Source organism: Neofelis nebulosa, chromosome 7, assembly GCF_028018385.1.
Source record: "Neofelis nebulosa isolate mNeoNeb1 chromosome 7, mNeoNeb1.pri, whole genome shotgun sequence".
Classification (NCBI taxonomy): domain Eukaryota; kingdom Metazoa; phylum Chordata; class Mammalia; order Carnivora; family Felidae; genus Neofelis; species Neofelis nebulosa.
The window spans coordinates 103,346,478-103,366,082 of NC_080788.1; the positions used below are offsets into that span (position 1 = coordinate 103,346,478).

A 19,605-nucleotide genomic window follows, 5' to 3' on the forward strand; every position below is an offset into this window, starting at 1 on the left:
TTCTGTGAGACTTAGTCCATATTTTAATTTTTTTTTTAACATTTATTCATTTTTGAGAGTGAGACAGACAGAGCATGAGCAGGGGAGGGGCAAAGAGAGAGGGAGACATAGAATCCGAAGCAGGCTCCAGGCTCTGAGCTGTCAGCACAGGGTCCAACGTGGGGCTTGAACTCACAAACTGCAAGTTCATTACCTGAGCTGAAGTTGGACACTTAACAGACTGAGCCACCCAGGCACCCCCCCACCCCAGTCCTTATTTTAAATGCCTTACAGTATTTAGGGATGGGACAGGAGTGTACAACAGACATATAAAAAAATACTGTATATACCCAAATACAAGGCAAGGTTTTACTCCTCAAAAGTCATTCTCCAGAGAAGTGACCTATAAGTTCCTACAAAGTCTCTCATTATTTTTTAAAAAATTTTTTAATGTTTATTTTTTCAACGTTTTTTATTTATTTATTTTTTTTTGGGACAGAGAGAGACAGAGCATGAACGGGGGAGGGGCAGAGAGAGAGGGAGACACAGAATCGGAAACAGGCTCCAGGCTCCGAGCCATCAGCCCAGAGCCTGACGCGGGGCTCGAACTCACAGACCACGAGATCGTGACCTGGCTGAAGTCGGACGCTTAACCGACTGCGCCACCCAGGCGCCCCTTAATGTTTATTTTTGAGAGAGAGACAGAGTGTGAGTGGGGGAGGAGCAGAGAGAGAGGGAGACACAGAATCTGAAGCAGGCTCCAGACTGTGAGCTGTCAGCACAGAGCCCGATGTAGGGCTCGAACTCACGAACTGCGAGATCATGCCCTGAGCTGAAGTTGGACGCTTACTGACTGAGCCACTCAGGCACCCCATTCATTTACTTTTATCTTAAATTTATTTTGTTTTATTTTGCTTAGGTAGGATATGTTTGCTTTCAATTATCTCAGTTAAAGCTAGTTTTTTGTGGGTTTTTTTTTTTTGATGCTTATAAAAGTAAATGGATAGAACCAATAAAAAAATAAAGGAGGCAAGGAAATTCAACATTAATCCTTCATTCCTAGGAATATGAACATACCATTGCAAACACTAGATGTCACTGTAAATGATTTTTTAGATCACTTTATTTATTTATTTGTTAGGTAATCTCCACATCCAATGTGGGACTCAAACTCATGACCCTGACATCAGGAGTTGCAATGCTCTACTAGACTAAGCCAGCCAGGTGCCCCATAAGATCACTTTGAAAAACAAATAGTTTCTCCACATCCTCTCCAGCATCTATAGTCTCCTGATTTGTTCATTTTAGCCACTCTGACTGGCGTGAGGTGGTATCTCAGTGTGGTTTTGATTTGTATTTCCCTGATGAGGACTGACGTTGAGCATCTTTTCATGTACCTGTTTGTTGGCCATCTGGATGCCTTCTTTAGAGAAGTGTCTATTCATGTTTCTGCCTATTTCTTCACTGGATTGTTTTTCAGGTGTGGAGTTTGATGAGTTCTTTATAGATTTTGGATACTAGCCCTTCATCCAATATGTCATTTGCAAATATCTTTTCCCATTCTGTCGGCTGCCTTTTAGTTTTGTTGATTGTTTTCTTTGCAGTGCAGAAGGTTTTTATCTTGATGAGGTCCCAATAGTTCATTTTTGCTTTTAATTCCCTTGCCTTTGGAGATGTGTCAATTAAGAAATTGCTGCGACTGAGGTCAGAGAGGTTTTTTCCTGCTTTCTCCTCTAGGGTTTTGATGGTTTCCTGTCTCACATTCAGGTCCTTCATCCATTTTGAGTTTATTTTTGTGAATGGTGTAAGAAAGTGGTCTAGTTTCATTCTTCTGCATGTTGCTGTCCAGTTCTCCCAGCACCATTTGTTAAAGAGACTGTCTTTTTTCCATTGGATATTCTTTCTTGCTTTGTCAAAGATTAGTTGGCCATACATTTGTGGGTCCAATTCTGGAGTCTCTATTCTATTCCCTTGGTTATGTGTCTGTTTTTGTGCCAATACCATTCTGTCTTGATGATTACAGCTTTGTAGTAAAGACTAAAGTATGGAATTGTGATGCCTCCCACTTTGGTTTTCTTCTTCAATATTACTTTGGCTATTTGGGGTCTTTTGTGATTCCTTACAAATTTTAGGATTGCTTGTTTTAGCTTCGAGAATGCTGGTGCAATTTTGATTGGGATTGCATTGAATGTGTAGATTGCTTTGGGTAGTATTAACATCTTAACAATATTTATTCTTCCAATCCATGAACACAGAATGTTTTTCCATTTCTTAGTATCTTCTTTAATTTCCTTCATAAGCTTTCTATGGTTTTCAGCATACAGATCTTTTACATCTTTGGTTAGGTTTACTCCTAGGTATTTTATGAAACAGGAACCCTCTTGCACTGTTGGTGGGAATGCAAACTGGTGCAGCCACTCTGGAAAACAGTGTGGAGATTCCTCAAAAAATTAAAAATAGATCTACCCTATGACCCAGCAATAGCACTGCTAGGAATTTACCCAAGGGATACAGGAGTGCTGATGCAGAGGGGCACTTGTACCCCAATGTTTATAGCAGCACTTTCAACAATAGCCAAATTATGGGAAGAGCCTAAATCTCCATCAACTGATGAATGGATAAAGAAGTTGTGGTTTATATACACAATGGAATACTACTTGGCAATGAGAAAGAATGAAATGTGGACTTTTGTAGCAACGTGGATGGAACTGGAGAGTGTTATGCTAAGTGAAATAAGTCCTACAAGGAAAGACGGATACCATGTTTTCACTCTTATGTGGATCCTGAGAAACTTAACAGAAGACCATGGCGGAGGGGAAGGGGGGGAAAAAAAAGTTACAGAGAGGGAAGGAGGCAAACCATAAGAGACTCTTAAAAACTGAGAATAAACTGGGGCGCCTGGATGGCTCAATCGGTTAAGCGGCTGACTTCGGCTCAGGTCATGATCTCGCAGTCCGTTGAGTTTGAGCCCCGCGTCGGGCTCTGTGGTGACAGCTCAGAGCCTGCAGCCTGTTTCAGATTCTGTGTCTCCCTCTCTCTGACCCTCCCCTGTTCATGCTCTGTCTCTCCCTGTCTCAAAAATAAATAAAACGTTAAAAAAAAATTTTTTTTAAATAAAAAATAAAAAAAACTGAGAATAAACTGAGGGTTGATGGGGGGTGGGAGATAGGAGAAAGTGGGTGATGGGCATTGAGGAGGGCACCTTTTGGGATGAGCACTGGGTGTTGTATGGAAACCAATTTGACAAAGAATTTCATATTAAAAAAAAAGTGAATAGTAAGCAGATAACACTGTAGAGCTCACAAGTGACTCCTATAGCATGAATGAAAACTGTACAAATGTTGGGGCGCCTGGGTGGCGCAGTCGGTTAAGCGTCCGACTTCAGCCAGGTCACGATCTCGCAGTCCGTGAGTTCGAGCCCCGCGTCGGGCTCTGGGCTGATGGCTCGGAGCCTGGAGCCTGTTTCCGATTCTGTGTCTCCCTCTCTCTCTGCCCCTCCCCCGTTCATGCTCTGTCTCTCTCTGTCCCAAAAATAAATTAAAAATGTTAAAAAAAAAAAAAAAAAAAAAAAAAAAGAAAACTGTACAAATGTTAATTAATACAATGAAAACTTGTGGTATAAAATTATTTTTTTTACTTTTTTTTAATTTTGAGAGAGCAAGTGAGTGTGAGTGGGGGAAGGGCAGAGAGAGAGGGGGGTGGGGGAGAGAGAAAATCCCAAGCAGGCTCCACACTGCCAGCACAGAGCCTGATGTGAGGCTCAGTCTCACAAACTGTGAGATCATGACCTGAGCTGAAACCAAGAGTCTGACTGAGCCATCTAGGCAACCCAAGTATGGTATAAAATTCTAATGATAGCACCATTAAGATTCAAAAGGAACTGGGGTGCCTGGGTGGCTCAGTTGGTGAGCATCCAACTCCTGGTTTCAGCTTGGGTCATGATCTTGCAGTTCTTGAGTTCAAGCTCCGCATCAGGCTCTGTGCCGACAGCTCAGAGTCTGAAGCCTGCTTGAAATTCTGGGTCTCCCTCTCTGTCCCTCCCCCACTCACGGTCTGCCTTTCTCTCAAAAAATAAACATTAAAAAAAAATTAAAAAGATTGAAAAGGAACTTTATCATAAATATTTTAGATTGAGTACATAAGATTGTGTTCTAGAAAACCAATGTTTAATGAAATAAGAGAACAGAAAACAAATGCTTCTAAACTCCTACATTTAGACATATGACACAATAGTGTTTCAGTTTTAATCATTATCTATTTAATCGATCCTATTAACTTCCCTATATTAGGAAAGATGAAGATTTGTTATAATTCTCAACCACCCCTACTCTCTTATATTTATGTATAATATTCTATCCCAATCCTCCCAATATAGATAAATTCTCATTTTGGTTGGATCAATATGCAGGAATTAATTAGGACCATTTAAATGCTATTCCTAGTCGAATAAAGATAATAGCAACACTTATAAACTGTGCTAGAGACTGTTCTAATTCTATACACAACTGATATAATCCTCACAATAAAATCCTAGGCAGTAGGCATTATTCCTATCCTCATTTTATAAATGTGGTATATAATGATCACTTTTCCCTTCTTTTACAACTTTTTTCCTGGAGTTAAAAATCTTCTCTCTTGGGGCGCCTGGGTGGCGCAGTCGGTTAAGCGTCCGACTTCAGCCAGGTCACGATCTCGCGGTCTGTGAGTTCGAGCCCCGCGTCAGGCTCTAGGCTGATGGCTCGGAGCCTGGAGACTGTTTCTGATTCTGTGTCTCCCTCTCTCTCTGCCCCTCCCCCGTTCATGCTCTGTCTCTCTCTGTCCCAAAAAAAAAAAAACAAAAACTTCTCTTTAGGTCTTTTTTCTTGGATAGATTCCCCAAAGACGATTCTTCCAATCTCTTGCCTGAAAAACCTAAAACTGACTGACAACGCTCTAGGAGTCAAGGATGAAAAATAAGCTGAGAATTTTAACATTCAAGTATATACACTTTCATTTAATCCTTTTCAGTACAAATTCAAGTATATACACTTTCATTTAATCCTTTTCAGTACAGTATTCCTCTTTTGCCCAGTGCCGCTCAACTGTACCCAGTGTTCTGACCAAAGACCTTCTCTGTTTTACCTTTTCCAGAGATCTAATCTCCAGCATCCTGCCAGAATATACATGGCAGTGAAGGAAGGCAGTTACCTAGCTATGCACACCAATGTTGAGACTGGAGACATCTACTTGTTCATTAAACCAACCTCCTATTTTTAGCCCCACTTCTAGAAGTAACTAGTGCTACCAAATTCCGAATCATTGAGGATTCAGTCAGGCAAGCTGAACCGCATCCCAGCTTTCCCCCAACTGCAGTCTTCCGAATCAATTTTTTGACTTTTTGAGTAGCTAAACTTAGTTTCCAATCATGCTTCTGTTTTTCAGCCTCCAAAATTTTGTTACTATCACCACTTCAACTGTCTTCTTTAACCTTATCAGATTATGCATTTAAAAAGAACTATTTAGTGTAATTTTAGTGGGGGCTCCAAATATTAGGTTGTCTGAGCAGACATAAATGGATGTATTAAGTCCACGATCTTTAACTGGAACTCTAAACCAAGACTTAAGTTTGACTGGGTATATTTGCCAGGCAGGGGGAATAATGAACACAACCAAGGACTTGTATAAAACAAGATGGCCTATTTAAAGCAATTTAGTTAGTAAGGCTGGATGGCTAAGCATTAAGAGATATAAGGATAGCTCTAAGAATTAAAGTGAATTCAGAGCTGAAAAGGTTGATAGGCTACACTAAGTTATAATTATTAACTCTAATTTTATCTATATTTACTTAAATAACAATCCCCAGAACATCAGGATACTAAAATAGTACTTCACAAAGGTATTCCTTATAAAGCCAAGAAATATTAATAGGCATTATATTGAGGGGAAAAAGTTTCTCAGTAAAATATATTTGGGAAATATTACGTTAAACAAGTTTAAACAGTTTTCTTTATGATAAATCATTAGTGAGCCTCTAATAATAACGAATTATAACTTCCCAAGAAAGTAATGTTTTTTGTGATGTTTTCCAAATCCATATGACCACAAAAGACTGAAGAAACTATTCTACCACATATTACTTATTACCTTACTACTTGATGTCTTTCCATTGGGTTCACAAACATTTTCCAGGAGCCCTAGATTTCCTTCTGCATCAGTATAAGCTATTCGACCAGAAGTAGGATGCCATGCCAGGCCACAAATTGCATAACCTTTTTCATGTTTCACCCTAAAAATTAAAAAGTGAGTTCTTAAAACGCTACCAAAAAATATATAAACTATACATTTCTTTAGGAAAATTTTAGTTAGAAAACGTTAAATGATTTCTAACAAACTATTAACTATGTTCGTATTTTGACAATCTAATAATTGTAAATTTGTAATGTTTCAAAATAAAACAAACCAAAATCTAACAGGAAAAAAAAAAAAGCAAAAGAGGGGTGCCTGGCTGGTTCAGTCTGGCGGCTCAGTCAGTAAAGCATACAACTCTTGATCTTGGGGCCATGAGTTCAAGCCCCACACTCGGTGTACAGATTACTTTTAAAAATAAATAAACAAACAAATAAATTAGTTGAATCATACCTTTCCATGCAACCTTTGGTTTCCACATTCCAAACTATAATTAAACCATTAATACTCCCTGCAGCTAAATATTGCCCACAGGGAGACCAGGTTACTATATTCAGGGCCTATAGGAAAAACAATAAATAACAATTTGCATAATTTGAAAATAAACACTTATTGCCAAATTCAAATTTTTATAACCCATATTCTGTGTAACTTATAATTAAATCAATTCACAAATGGCAAGACAGTTTGCTTATTCAACTTTCTTTTTCAATAATAATTCAACTATCACTAAGCGGTTATTACTTTGTTTACCATGAGAAAATTATGCTGGTACAATTTTAAAAGCAAAAGCTAAAAACTGTTATTATCCTAGAGAGATAACAAAAGGTATCCTCTTAGCAGTCATCACCAAGATGAAGAGAACTAGTAAGAAGTGAACTGTACTAAGCCACTGCTGACCTACTGGGCCTCTTGTTTCCTTACGTGCTGAATGGGTGTGTATAAGAGGAGAGAGAGAATATAGAGCAACAACCTTTCCTGCTCTAAAATTCCAGAGTCCATGATCATAAGTCTCAATAAAACTCATTTAACAATAAAGGCTAATTACTGATCATGTGAAAATAACATGTTCTAATACTATGTTAGAGTTAAATTTGACTTCTTATAAATTAAGAACTTTTCTTACCAACTTCACAAAGAGAAAGCTCAGACAAGACCTAGCAAAGACCTATCTACTGTCCAGTTACTGGCTAAATGAAGACAGGTTGAGGGACAAAAGTTGGACACATGAACAACAATCTGGCATTGTTCTCCATTTCCAACAACACTTAACTGCGATTATATTTAGTCCAAGTATACCTGAAATATTCCTGTTAGCTAATTCAAAGTGTCACTTATAAAACTTACCTGAGAGATGAAATTATCTGAAAGATCAAACAGATTATTCCAAGTTTCTCTTCTATATAGCTTAACAGATTTTTCCACAGGAACTGCCAGTAACTATTAGGAAAGAAAAATGATTTAAACAAAAATTTACAATAAATTAAATTTGAGAGGGGAAAAAAAGGCAAAAAGTTCATCAAAATAAGCCTAGAAAACATAAAAGCAAATTTGTATTTTAATTGGCAACTAAAAACTCAGAAAACTACTTAAAATTTTGATAAGCAAAGAATGAATGATCACTCTATTTGCTTGCACTGAAAACCAGAGTACTTATAGTTATGTATTTTTAATACTGCTTTTCAGGAATCTAAGCCTTTTGGATCTAAAAATTCATCTCATTTGCTAAAAGGAAAGAAATAGATCCAGAATGCTTTAAACATCTTAAAAGGAAACTTATCAACTTACATATTCTTCCAAGCAAACAGAAAAAATTAAATCAGTATATTCTATGTTTATCACAAAAAGAAAAAAGTATTATTTATGAACAGAAAAACTATGTTAATTGTATTGATTTTTAAATTAATTAATGTTTCATAAGCAAAGAAAAATAAATCCTAAATTCTACAACTATCACTTTAATGCAGAATGTAATCTTAAGAGTTCACATGATATAGGGGCATCTGGATGGCTCAGTCAGTTAGGCATCCGACTCTTGATTTCAGCCCAGGTCATGATCTCATGGTTTCGTGGGTTTGAGTCCAGTGTCTGGCTCCGCACTGATGGTATAGAGCCTGCTCAGGATTCTCTCTCTCTCTACCCCTCCCACGAGTGTTATTCCTCTCTGTCTCTCAAAATAAATAAATAAACTTAAAAAAAAAAAAAGTTGATGACACAAAGGACATAGATTAAATAAAGTCTCCCTCCCATCTCTAAATCCTATTTCTACTTCCCAAAGGTACACATAAGCATAGACTCTACAAGAACGCATAGAGGGGTGACTTTCAGTCCTGATTTCAGCTCAGGTCATGATCTCACAGTTCATGGGTTCCAGCCCCACTTCGGTCTCTGTGTTGACAGCTCGGAGCCTAGAGACTGTTTTGGATTCTGTCTCCCTCTCTCTCTGCCCCACCCTCAATTGCACTGTCTCTCTCTCAAAAACTAGTAAGTGTTAAAAAAAATTTTTTTTCTTAATTCCTAAGAATGGAATATATTTTTTTCTTTAAGTCTTCTTTTACTGCTCTTGATAGCAAGTTAAAATTTTTATAGCTCTTTCACATTTTTGGTAAGTTTATCCCTAGTTATTTCATCTTTTTTGATTTCACAGTAAATGCATCATTTTTTTCCACACCATGTTTTCTAAATGGCTATTATTTATATATGATTGCTAGTGGTTTTGTGTATTAGTTTGTTTCCAGCTACCTTATTGAATTTTCTTATTAGTAATATTTTTCCCTCCATTGATTTCTTAAGATCTCCTTATATTCAAGCATTTCATTCTCTTTCCTCTCTTCAAGCAGGTCCTATCTTTCTACCATCAGTTACTACCTCCAAAATGTGAAATGGTAGTAGAAAGAGCAGACATAACAAGACTGTTTCCAGAGTTGTTCCATTAAATACAATGTAAAGAAGAATATAACATTAATTCATTCAAAATGTACTCTTCAGAAAAAACCTTTATGAAGTTAAAACGTTTCTTAAAACATTTCAGAATTAATTAGTTGGCTTGGGGCACTAAAACTTATAACCTACATAAAATAGCTAAAACTTAAAAAACTAATTCTACTATTCTCACATTCAAAGTTGACAAGAACTAGAAGAAATAACAAAAACAAAGGTTGAAAAATAAGAGTCACTTACCTTCCCACCTTTTGGCTGCCAAGCAAGTCTGCAGATTGATTTTGCATTTATCACATCATTGCATTTTTGTAGCAGTGGCCAACTAATAGCACATGTCTGATTTTTAAAAAAGAAAGATTTATTTCTCTTTACTAAATTTCTTCCAAAAAGATATGCAGAATAGAATAAATTTAATAGGTGATTTCTTCAAACTGATATATGGCTAAGAGAAAAGCAACTTAATTCACTTTCATCTAATTATGATGAAATTACTAAATTACTTTAAGTAATTCACAGGTATAAAGAGCAAAAATCTTAAATAATTAAATTAGAGTATTTCCTGTGTAGAATAAGCGAACAATATGCTCTGAATAAATGTACACACACACACAAAAACCCCAATACATTAAAATATTAAAGTGTCTACAAAAATAAATTTAAGAGATCTCCTAGAAAATGTTAAGGTGTCAAAGTCAACCCTTCTGAACAGTTCAAACATGAGGGGAAGAAACTGTGCCTATTGAGGAGGCATACCTGTGGGGGATATTTTTCTCATCAGCCACATTATCTCTAGAATGCCTCAGGAAGAATTAATTGTTCCCTGTGCCAATCTAAAGTGCACTTTCTCGATATCTCCTTCAAAACTTTTAACAGGTTGGTTAGAATAAGTCGTTTATGTGATTCTCCAAATAAAGTGTGGCCAATGTCTTTGTTTTTGTATCCCCAACATCAAGGTCCCAACACATGGTAGTTCATTTGTAAATACACATTGACTGAATTTTCCCCACTGATTTATAAAACCTAAAAATGAAATATAAATCTATTGCTTCCCTTGTGATTGGGTACAAAAGCAATTAGTCTTCAACACACTTTTGCATTAGATTATCATAGGATTTGATCACAGAAACAGTATTCAATGCTACTCAAAAGAAAAAAACTAAAAAGAAAAAGAATTAATTTAGCCCAATGATATGTAACACCCCATTTATGACAGAAATGAGCAAAAAGTTTTAAATTCAAGTTGAGAAGTTTACCTGATCTGAAATTTGCCACACTTTGACAGATCCATCACAACTAGCTGATGCCTGCAGAAATAAAATAATAAATTTCTCTATAGTTACAACCATAATACTATATGGAAACCGGTTCAACTGATAAATCAAACAGCCTTTTTATCAACTGTGTGAAATATTCTAATTCTCTTATAATTTTAAACATACTGAAGAAAAACAAACAAACAAACAAACAAACAAAGGTAAAAAAATGATTACCAGAAAGATGTCCTTAGGATCAAAAGAAAGACTTAAAATAGGGGCATCATGTCCTCGAAATGTTTTCTGTTGGCTGCAATCCATCACATCCACAACTTTGACTAGAAAATCACTGTGAACAGTAAGAGTAATGTATAACAGGCATTAATATAAATGTCAATACAAAGCCTCTCCTAAAACCTGACTCAAATATTTCAAGAGTAAATGCCGTAATTTTTTTATAGCAATTTGTAAAATTTGGCATCAAAATTTAAGGACTTACCTTTTAATTTTGCTCTGTAAAAATACCATAAACACAATTCAAGATTTCCCATTAAAATACAAATACTTTCTGGGGCTCCTGGATGGCTCAGTCGTTAAGTGTCTGATTTCCACTCAGGTCACGATCTCACAGTTCATTGAGTTTGACCCCTGGTCAGGCTCTCTGTTGTCAGCTCAGAGCCCACTTCAGATCCTCTGCTTCCCTCTCTCTCTGCCCCTCTCCTGCTCGCACTCTCTTTCCCTGTCTCTCAAAATTAAATAAAAACATTAAAAAATAATAAAAATTTAAAAAAAATTAAAAATAGAAATACTTCCTAAGTGACTTCCTCAGTTACATCTTAAGCTTCTATTATTTACCAATTAATTAAAGTCACGACCATTTTTTAAAGTCTCAATAATATTTATTTAATTTTTAAAAGTTTATCCATTTATTTTGAGAGAGAAGGAAAGAGCAAGAGCGGGAAAGAGGCAGAGAGAGAGAGAAAGAATCTCAAACAGGCTCTGCATTGTCAGCATAGAGCCTCATGCAGGGCTTGAACCCACAAACCGAGAGATCATGACCTGAACCAAAATCAAGAGTCAGATGCTTAACCAACTAAGCCACCCAGGCACTCCTCAACCATATTTAAAAGTACTATGCCTTTTACTCCACCTCAGCAATTTAATTGTTTTTTTTTTCCTGTGACAAATAAGCATCAAGAGTAACAACAAAAATCCTACAGTACAGTCCACATTCTACCCTAATGATTTTTGAAATTTTGTATCAAACTATCATGTTTCCCTAATCTGTTTCAGCATTTACTGAACAGGTTGTCTGCAAAGCAATGTATCTCAATTCACAAAGCACAGGTTGTCCTCAAAAACCTTTACTGAACACTTGAATATAAAAATTAACAACAACAAAAAAAGGGCAAAGTCCTGAAAATGCTACCCTGAAACTAACACATGGCCATTCTGTTCTAGTATTACTTCCTTTTCTGGTATCAAAGAGCCTCACCTAGATCCGGCAGCAATTTTTACACCATCTCCATTAAAGACCACATGGTTTGCATTTGTGGTAAAGCGAGTCAATATACCATCTGGAACTCCTTCAGGAAATGTGTGGACTTGAATAGTATTGTTAGATACTGCAGTGACCAATTTCCCATTCTAAAAGAAAAATAAAAGAAATATTACAAAAAAAAAATCCAAATCAATTGAGAGTCTCTTCACACTTAACAATCCTATAAAAAAAATCTTATAAATGTAGTTAATGTCAAGAGAAAAATCATCACTCAGTATACAACTTTCCTGAATGTCTATTAGCAAGAAAAATTTATTTACTATCTTTATATAATTTAATTCCCTCTTCACCAGCCAAATTTTTAGGCTCTGGATTTTCTTTTTTTAAAGGTGGTTCTTGGGGCTTTTTTATGTTATTTTTTTTTTTTTTAATGTTTATTTATTTTTGACAGAGAGAGAGAGAAAGAGACAGACAGAGAGCATGAGCAGAAGAGGGGCGGAGAAAGGGAGACACAGAATCCAAAGCAGGCTCCAGGCTCTGAGCTGTCAGCACAGAGCCCATTGTGGGGCTCGAACTCATGAACTGCAATGTCATGACTAGAACCAAAGTCAGATGCTTAACAGGCTGAGTCACCCAGGTGCCCCAGAAAGGTGGTTTTTGTTAATGTTTATTTATTTTGAGAGAGAGACAGACAGACAGACAGACAGAACGCAAGTGGGAAAGGGGTAGAGACAGAGGGACAGAGTGTCCCAAGCAGGCTCTACGCTGCCAACACAGAGCCCAACATGGGGCTCGATCCCACGAACTGCAAGATCATGACCTGAACGGAAATTAAGAGTCGGACACTCAACCAAGTTGTCCAGGTGCCCCTTAAAACACTAGACAGAAAGATGGTGGAGTAGGAGGATCCTAAACAGAGTATACTTAGAATGATGAGCAACGAATAATGTATAGAATTGTTGAATTACTATATCATACACCTGAAACTAATATAACACTATACGTTAATTATACTGTAGTTAAAAATATAAATATTTTTTTTAAATAATAAAATTAAATTAGGCGTGGCTGGGTGGCTCACTTAGTTAAGTATCTGACTCTTGATTTTGGCTCAGGTCATGATCTCATGGTGGTGAGAATGAGCCCCACATTGGGCTCCATACTGGGCATGGAGCCTGCTTAAGATTCTCTCTCTTTCAGGGTGCCTGGGTGGCTCAGTCAGTTGAGTGTTCGACTCTTGATTTTGGCTCAGGTCACGATCTCATGGTTAGTAGTTCAAGCCCCAAGTTGGGCTCTGTGCAGATAGTGCAGAGCCTGCTTGAAATTCTCGCCCTCCTCCTCTCTCCCTGTTCTTCCCCAGCTCATGCACACTCGCTCTCTCTCCCTCTCTCTCTCAAAAAAAAAAAAAATTCTCTCTCTTCTTCTCCCTCTGCCCTCCTGTGCTCCCACATGCACTCTAATAATAAACATTAAATAATAAAATTAAATTTAAAAATTAAGAACACTAAATAAATGGAAAATTTTAGGATATGAAAATGATCAGGAGAGACCATTGCTTTGCAGAGATTTTAGCTAAGAATCATAAAAGGTAAAGTATCTGCCCTGGAAACTTAATTTTATTACTTCTCTAGGAGGGGCTCTGATAAATCATATGGTCAATTTATTAATTTAGATTAAATGGTAACTGCCAAAAAACCAAATACTCAAGTTTGTTAATGAATATCCTATAGCAACAGATCTCAGCCATATTTGCACATGTAAGACCCTCTGTCTATCTATAGCACCTGCTCTCACTCCAGTGGAAAAAGAACTTAGTAATACAGTGACATGTTACTATACAGAAAAATTTGGCAAGATGTATACATCTGTTCAAGTAATAGTACAGATGATTCAGATTTGAACTACAATATATACTTATCTTCAAATACTGGAAAACTGGTAAAAAGTACTGTTTATGCCTACATTGTAACTACTGGATGTAATTAAACAATCCACAAAAGACTACATCTATAATGTTGAAGCTAACAATAATTTAATGTGAAAACAAGAGAATCAAGGAAAAACTATAACCAACTCAAGACAACACTGATGATGCTACATATTCTTTGGCAAAACTGCAGAAACACCCACTATCTGTGTGCATATACAGGAATTATGCAACCTGGCTGTGCTTTACTTGACAGACAGATCTCTCAGTAAAATCAATGAAGCACCCTCAGCTCTAATAAACAATTTCAGTAATTTTTAAATAACACATTAACTAGGCCTCTATTCATATGAAAACATTAAAGTATATCTATACTTCCTCACCCAGGAGACCTGAACAAAGGACTTGTTTTGAAATCAATTTCCAACCAATCTACTGAGAAATCAAATCACTATCAGTACTTTGTCAACTAGTAAAATTGAAAAAAAGAAAAACAAAAAACAAACACCCAAAAGATGAGGGCTCTGGTCAGATCACTCTTCTCCCTGGTGGACTGACAGGAATGGATCCCAGCACCGGCTGACTTGAGCTCTAGTCCACGGTGTTTCTTACCAACTGTGTCATTTGACCTTCCTCAGAGCTTTGACTTTCCCATGAATAAAACAGGTAATTCCACATACTTCTCTATAACTTTGTTAAAAGGCCTTGACAACGTAAAATACCATGCAGATGTTAACTATTACTTAACCAATTGATTAATTTCAGTTTCACTATTTTAGAGTGATATTTTCTCCATTTTGTTATCCAATAAAACATCTAACTGTACTTTCCTGTACCACTGACTCCAAAACCATAAACAATTATGTTTAAAAAAAATTTTTTTTTAACGTTTGTTTTTTATTTTTGAGACAAAGAGAGACAAAGCATGAACGGGGGAGGGTCAGAGAGAGGGAGACACAGAATCTGAAACAGGCTCCAGGCTGAGCTGTCAGCACAGAGCCCGACTCGGGGCTCAAACTCACGGACCGCGAGATCATGACCTGAGCCGAAGTCGGCCGCTTAACCGACTGAGCCACCCAGGCGCCCCAACAATTATGTTTTAAATGAAATGTGTTGTAAAGCTGTCAACTTTACATGGTTATTTGGTAATGTCATTTCAATGAAGTACCATCACCTTTATTTCTAAAGCCAAAGAAAACATTTTAGTGCAGATTATCAGATTTCTAGTGGACTGAATAATGACCCCCGAAAGGCGTGCCTAAATCCTAAACCTAGGTACCTGTGAATGTGATCTTATTTGGAAAGAGCATCTTTGGCCAATATAGTAAATTAAGGATGTAAATCCAATGACTGGTGTCCTTATAAGAAAAAGGAGAGGAGATTTGAGACACAAAGACACAGAGAAAAAGGCAATGGGAACATGGGAGGCACAGATCGATGTTTCTTCCAACCAAGCAACACTGAGGATTACTGACAACGACCAGAAGCTAGGAGAGAGGCATAGAACAGACTCCCTCAGAGCCTCTAAAGGAGCTAACTGTGCCAACACCTTGGTTTCAGGCTTCTTGCCTTCTGAACCATGAGACAACAATTTTCTGTTGTTTTAAGCCACCAAAGGTTTGACAATTTGTTCCAGCTTCCCTAGGAAACTACTACAAGACCACTTTTTTTCTTCTTTACAGTCTTCATATATAAATGTAGTGCATACTTACTCTAGAAGAAAAATAACAACATGAAAGTGTTCTGGGCAAAGAGTGAGTTTCCCTACTCTTATGAAGTAATCTCTGTTAACATTTTGAGTTAAATCTTTCTAACTTTCTTACACACATATGCAAATTTCAAGTATATATATGTCTGTGTATCCTTTATTTTAACAAACATAAGACTACACAATACAGGCTGCTGTGCAACTTTTTCATTTTTCAACTCACTGTAAACATCTTTGCTGATAGATATATAGCCACACCCTCATTTCTTTTTTTGTATCTGCACAGTATTACATTACAGGGCTCTACCAATTTACAAAACAAATTCTCTTTTGAAGAACAATTGGTTCTAATTTTTGCTATTATAAAAAGTAGTTTTACTAATATATCCTTGTCCACATAAATATGAAAGTATGTATTTCCTCAGGGTAAATAGCCAGAAATGACTATGTGCATTCTAAGTTTGATGTATGGTATCAATTTACTTTTTAAAAAGCTCCCCAGTTACACTTCCAGCAACTGTTGTGCAATACTGTAAAATAATAGAAAATAGATATTAGCCTTTGCCTCCCATTCCTGGCAGAGTTCTAAAACCCTTGAAACTTCCTAAGTGATAAGACTACTAGGAACAGCTTTTGTTCTAATATTTGGTCTTTGACCCTGGTTCCTGACACAAAGCTCTTAAATCTCTTGGAATTTCATCGGTGATAGAAATGTCTTTTGTCCTAAGGAGGCAATTCTTGGCAGACTCCTGGATAACTTCAGAATGAGGGCTCATGATTACAAAAACCAAACCATGGGGCGCCTGGGTGGCTCAGTTGGTTGGGTATCCGACTTCAGCTCAGGTCACGAACTCACAGTTTGTGAGTTCAAGCCCCACATCAGGCTGTATGCTGACAGCGCAGAGCCTGGAGCCTGCTTTGGATTCTGTGTCTGTCTCTGCCCCTCCCCGCCCTCTCAAAAATAAATAAACATTAAAAAAAAAAAATCAAAATTAGAGGCTTGGAACTTTTAGCCCTACCCCACTTCATCCAGGAAAAGGAGAAGAGCTAGAAATGGAATTAATAAACAACCATGTCAATGTAATGAAGCCTTCATAAAAATCCCAATAGCATGAGGTTCAAGGAGTTTCCAGGTTGGTGAATATATTCACGTACCAGGAGGATGTTCAGACCCCAACTCCATGGGGAAAAAATACCCTCCCAGACCTCATACTATGTATCTCTTCATCTGCCTGTTTACCTGCATCCTTTATCTATACTTCATTATATAATGAACTGGTACCAGTGTTTCTGCCTGAATTCTGTGAGCTATTTGTAGCAAATGACTGAAACCATTTCATTTTCGAGGAGGGGGGGGCATGGGAACCTCTGATTTGTAGCCAAGTAGGACAGATGCTGTGGGTAAGCTGGGGACTTACTACTTTCAACTTGTATGTAAAGTGGGGAGCAGTCTTGTGGCACTGAGCCCCTAACCTGTGAGGTCTGTGCTAACTCTGTGCTAGTGTCAAAATTGAACTGAACTATAAGACACCCAGCTAATATTACAGAAATTTGTTTGGTGTGGGGGAAAAATCCACACATCCAGTGGTTGAGGTGTTAGGAGCATGGTAGTAGTGTGAGTGTAACAGAAAACCACAAGTGAGTCTTTTTCATTTATAAATACTTCTCCAAGTCCTCACTATTGTTGGAATTAGCAATATTTTTCATCCTTGCCAATCTAATGGAAAAAAAAAAAAAATTCCAGTTGTTTAATTTGTACTTCTTTGCTTATTAGTGAGATTTAACTTGTATCTAATGTATGTTAGTCTTTTGTATTTTTCCTTCTGGGAATATATTTTCTCTTATATGTGACCATTTAAAAAAGAATATCTAATATCTAAAGACCATCTCATTCAGGGCTGCCTGGGTGGCTCAGTCAGTTAAGCATCACATCTGACTTTGGCTCAGGTCACAATCTCACGGTTCATGAGTTCGAGTCCCACGTCAGGCTCTGTGCTGACAGCTCAGAGCCTGGAGCCTGCTTCAGATTCTGTGTCTCCTCTCTCTCTGCCCCTCCCATTTGCACTGTTTCTCTCTCTTTAAATAAACATTAAAAAAATAATAAAGACCATCTCATTAATTTTAATGAGCCTGAGTTTGAAAATATGTATTTCTGTGAAAAGATTTTTTTCTACCCAAATATAATACACTCAACTTAAAATTCATCACAAATTAAAAGTTTAGTGGTTTTTAAATATTTAGATTGCCAAGTCCTTCTGAAAAACGTGTCTCCATTCTCCAAATGACCTACATCTCATTTCCAGACTTACCTTACATAAAACATCAGAAACATGAAACACGTAAATATCTTGAAAAGCTAGAATATTCCTCTTTTCTAGTGTGATTCTTCAAGTTATCTAAATTAGTGAACTAAAAACCTGAAAATGCCATGGTGTTTTCTCTCAAAGAGAAAAGGGAACATTTAAATCTCAAAAGAAAACATATAATTTCTTGCATATATTTTAACTGGTTTACCATTAACACATTAATCATCTTTAATAAAACATCCAGATTTAAAAAATTTTTAAATATTTATTTATTTTTGAAAAGAGAGAAAGCAAGTGGGGGAGAAGCACAGAGAGGGAGACACAGAATCTGAAGCAGGCTCCTGGCTCTGAGCTATCAGCACAGAGCCCAATGTGGAGTTCAAACTCACAAACGTTGATATCATGACCTATGCTGAAGTCAGATGATTAATGGACTGAGCCACGCAGGCACCCTAAACCATTCAGATTTTAAAGCCATTCAGATTTAGGTCTTACCTGTAAAAATTTACGGCATTATACATATTTGAATATTACTATTTCATAAGAGAAACAAAAAATACCTCTACATTCAAAACTGCAACAAAAATATTCTTCACCCTTGCATAAAAATCACACAGCAGTATCATTTCTCATTGTTAGCTGTAACTGTTTTCAATACCTTCAAAGCACATGAATATGCCTTTTCTCCAACGTTAATAGATTTAGGATCATCATCATCCAAATCTTCCCAAATCCTCACATCACCATCACTTCCACAAGTCACAATACAACTGTGGAGGAAACACAGTCATTAAAAGGTCACCCAGTTTCAGCCTTATTAATTTTTTTAGAATACTACTTTATCTTTTTTTCCAATAAAATCAAGGTGTTAATCAATGTTTTCTTATTTTACATACCTAAACTTCAATAACGAGGACTGCTAATCTCCTATTCTATAAAATGAAAGGTGAATTTAATGTTCCCTACAGTTCCTCCCTGGCATAAAATTCTTTGTAATAATGTAAGAAAGATGAGTGTGTAATCTAACAACAGGGACTAGGTCAACCTTGCTCACCATTGTGCCCTTGGCACAAAGCAATCTCTGACAAATAGAAGCCTTGATAAATGTTTGTAAAATGAGTAAGTGGACGGATACAAGAACTCAATTATCCAAAGCTGATTATTCAAATGGCTATAACTCTCAAATCTTGTTTTAAACCTCTTGTTTCCTGGTGCTTTATTCATTTGGTATGTGTCCTATCTGTAGGTGTCGTGACACATACAAAAGGAAACAAAACACAAAAATAACATGGTCAATGGCAAAGAGAAGCCATATAAAGAACTATAGAGGTTCAGAAGAAAAGGATTAATTCCCACCTGGAAAATCAGAGGGATTCAAAAGAAAGAAGACACTGGGAAGTCAAAGGGCAACTAGGGCAAGTAGAATTAGATATGCTGAGATTGGTGAAAAGAGCAGCTCCAAACAGAGGAAACCACATGAACAAAAACATGATGTTAGTAAAGAATGGGGAGTTTACTTAGCAGACAGTACAGGAAATTGAGGAAAAAAAATGTAGATTGGGGGTCATCCTATTCACAATGATCTTAATGCCAGAGTAAGGAGCTTGGACTCCCTTTATAGGAAGTAAATAGGAGGACCATTAGTCTGTTTGCCCAGGACTTTCCTGATTTACGCATCCTGCTAGTTTGTAATCTGTCCTCGATTTTTCACTTTAAAACATATCAGTATCAGCACACCTGGCTGACTCAGAAGAGCATGTGACTCTTGATCTCGGGGCTGAGCATTAGAGCCCCATGTTGGGTGTAGAGATTACCAAGGAAATGTA

The 19,605-nt window shown here is 37.0% G+C and overlaps 1 protein-coding gene across 4 annotated transcripts in view; it reads right to left on the reverse strand.

Moving 5' to 3' along the window:
- Positions 1-19,605, reverse strand: part of WDHD1 (WD repeat and HMG-box DNA binding protein 1) — a 67,458-nt gene that overhangs the window by 39,361 nt on the left and 8,492 nt on the right. For 3 of the 4 annotated variants that reach the window (XR_009264904.1, XR_009264903.1, XM_058740663.1), the window contains exons 3-10: positions 18,438-18,549; positions 11,833-11,984; positions 10,575-10,686; positions 10,338-10,388; positions 9,325-9,420; positions 7,492-7,584; positions 6,598-6,704; positions 6,103-6,244 (exon numbers count right to left, since the gene is read on the reverse strand). Coding sequence is in view for 2 of the 4 variants with exons in the window: in XM_058740663.1 (XP_058596646.1) it covers positions 6,103-6,244; positions 6,598-6,704; positions 7,492-7,584; positions 9,325-9,420; positions 10,338-10,388; positions 10,575-10,686; positions 11,833-11,984; positions 18,438-18,549 (865 nt within the window). In the remaining 2 variants the exon portion in view is untranslated. The remainder of the gene's footprint in view (positions 1-6,102; positions 6,245-6,597; positions 6,705-7,491; positions 7,585-9,324; positions 9,421-10,337; positions 10,389-10,574; positions 10,687-11,832; positions 11,985-18,437; positions 18,550-19,605) is intronic. The other variant, XM_058740664.1, reaches the window with a different exon arrangement.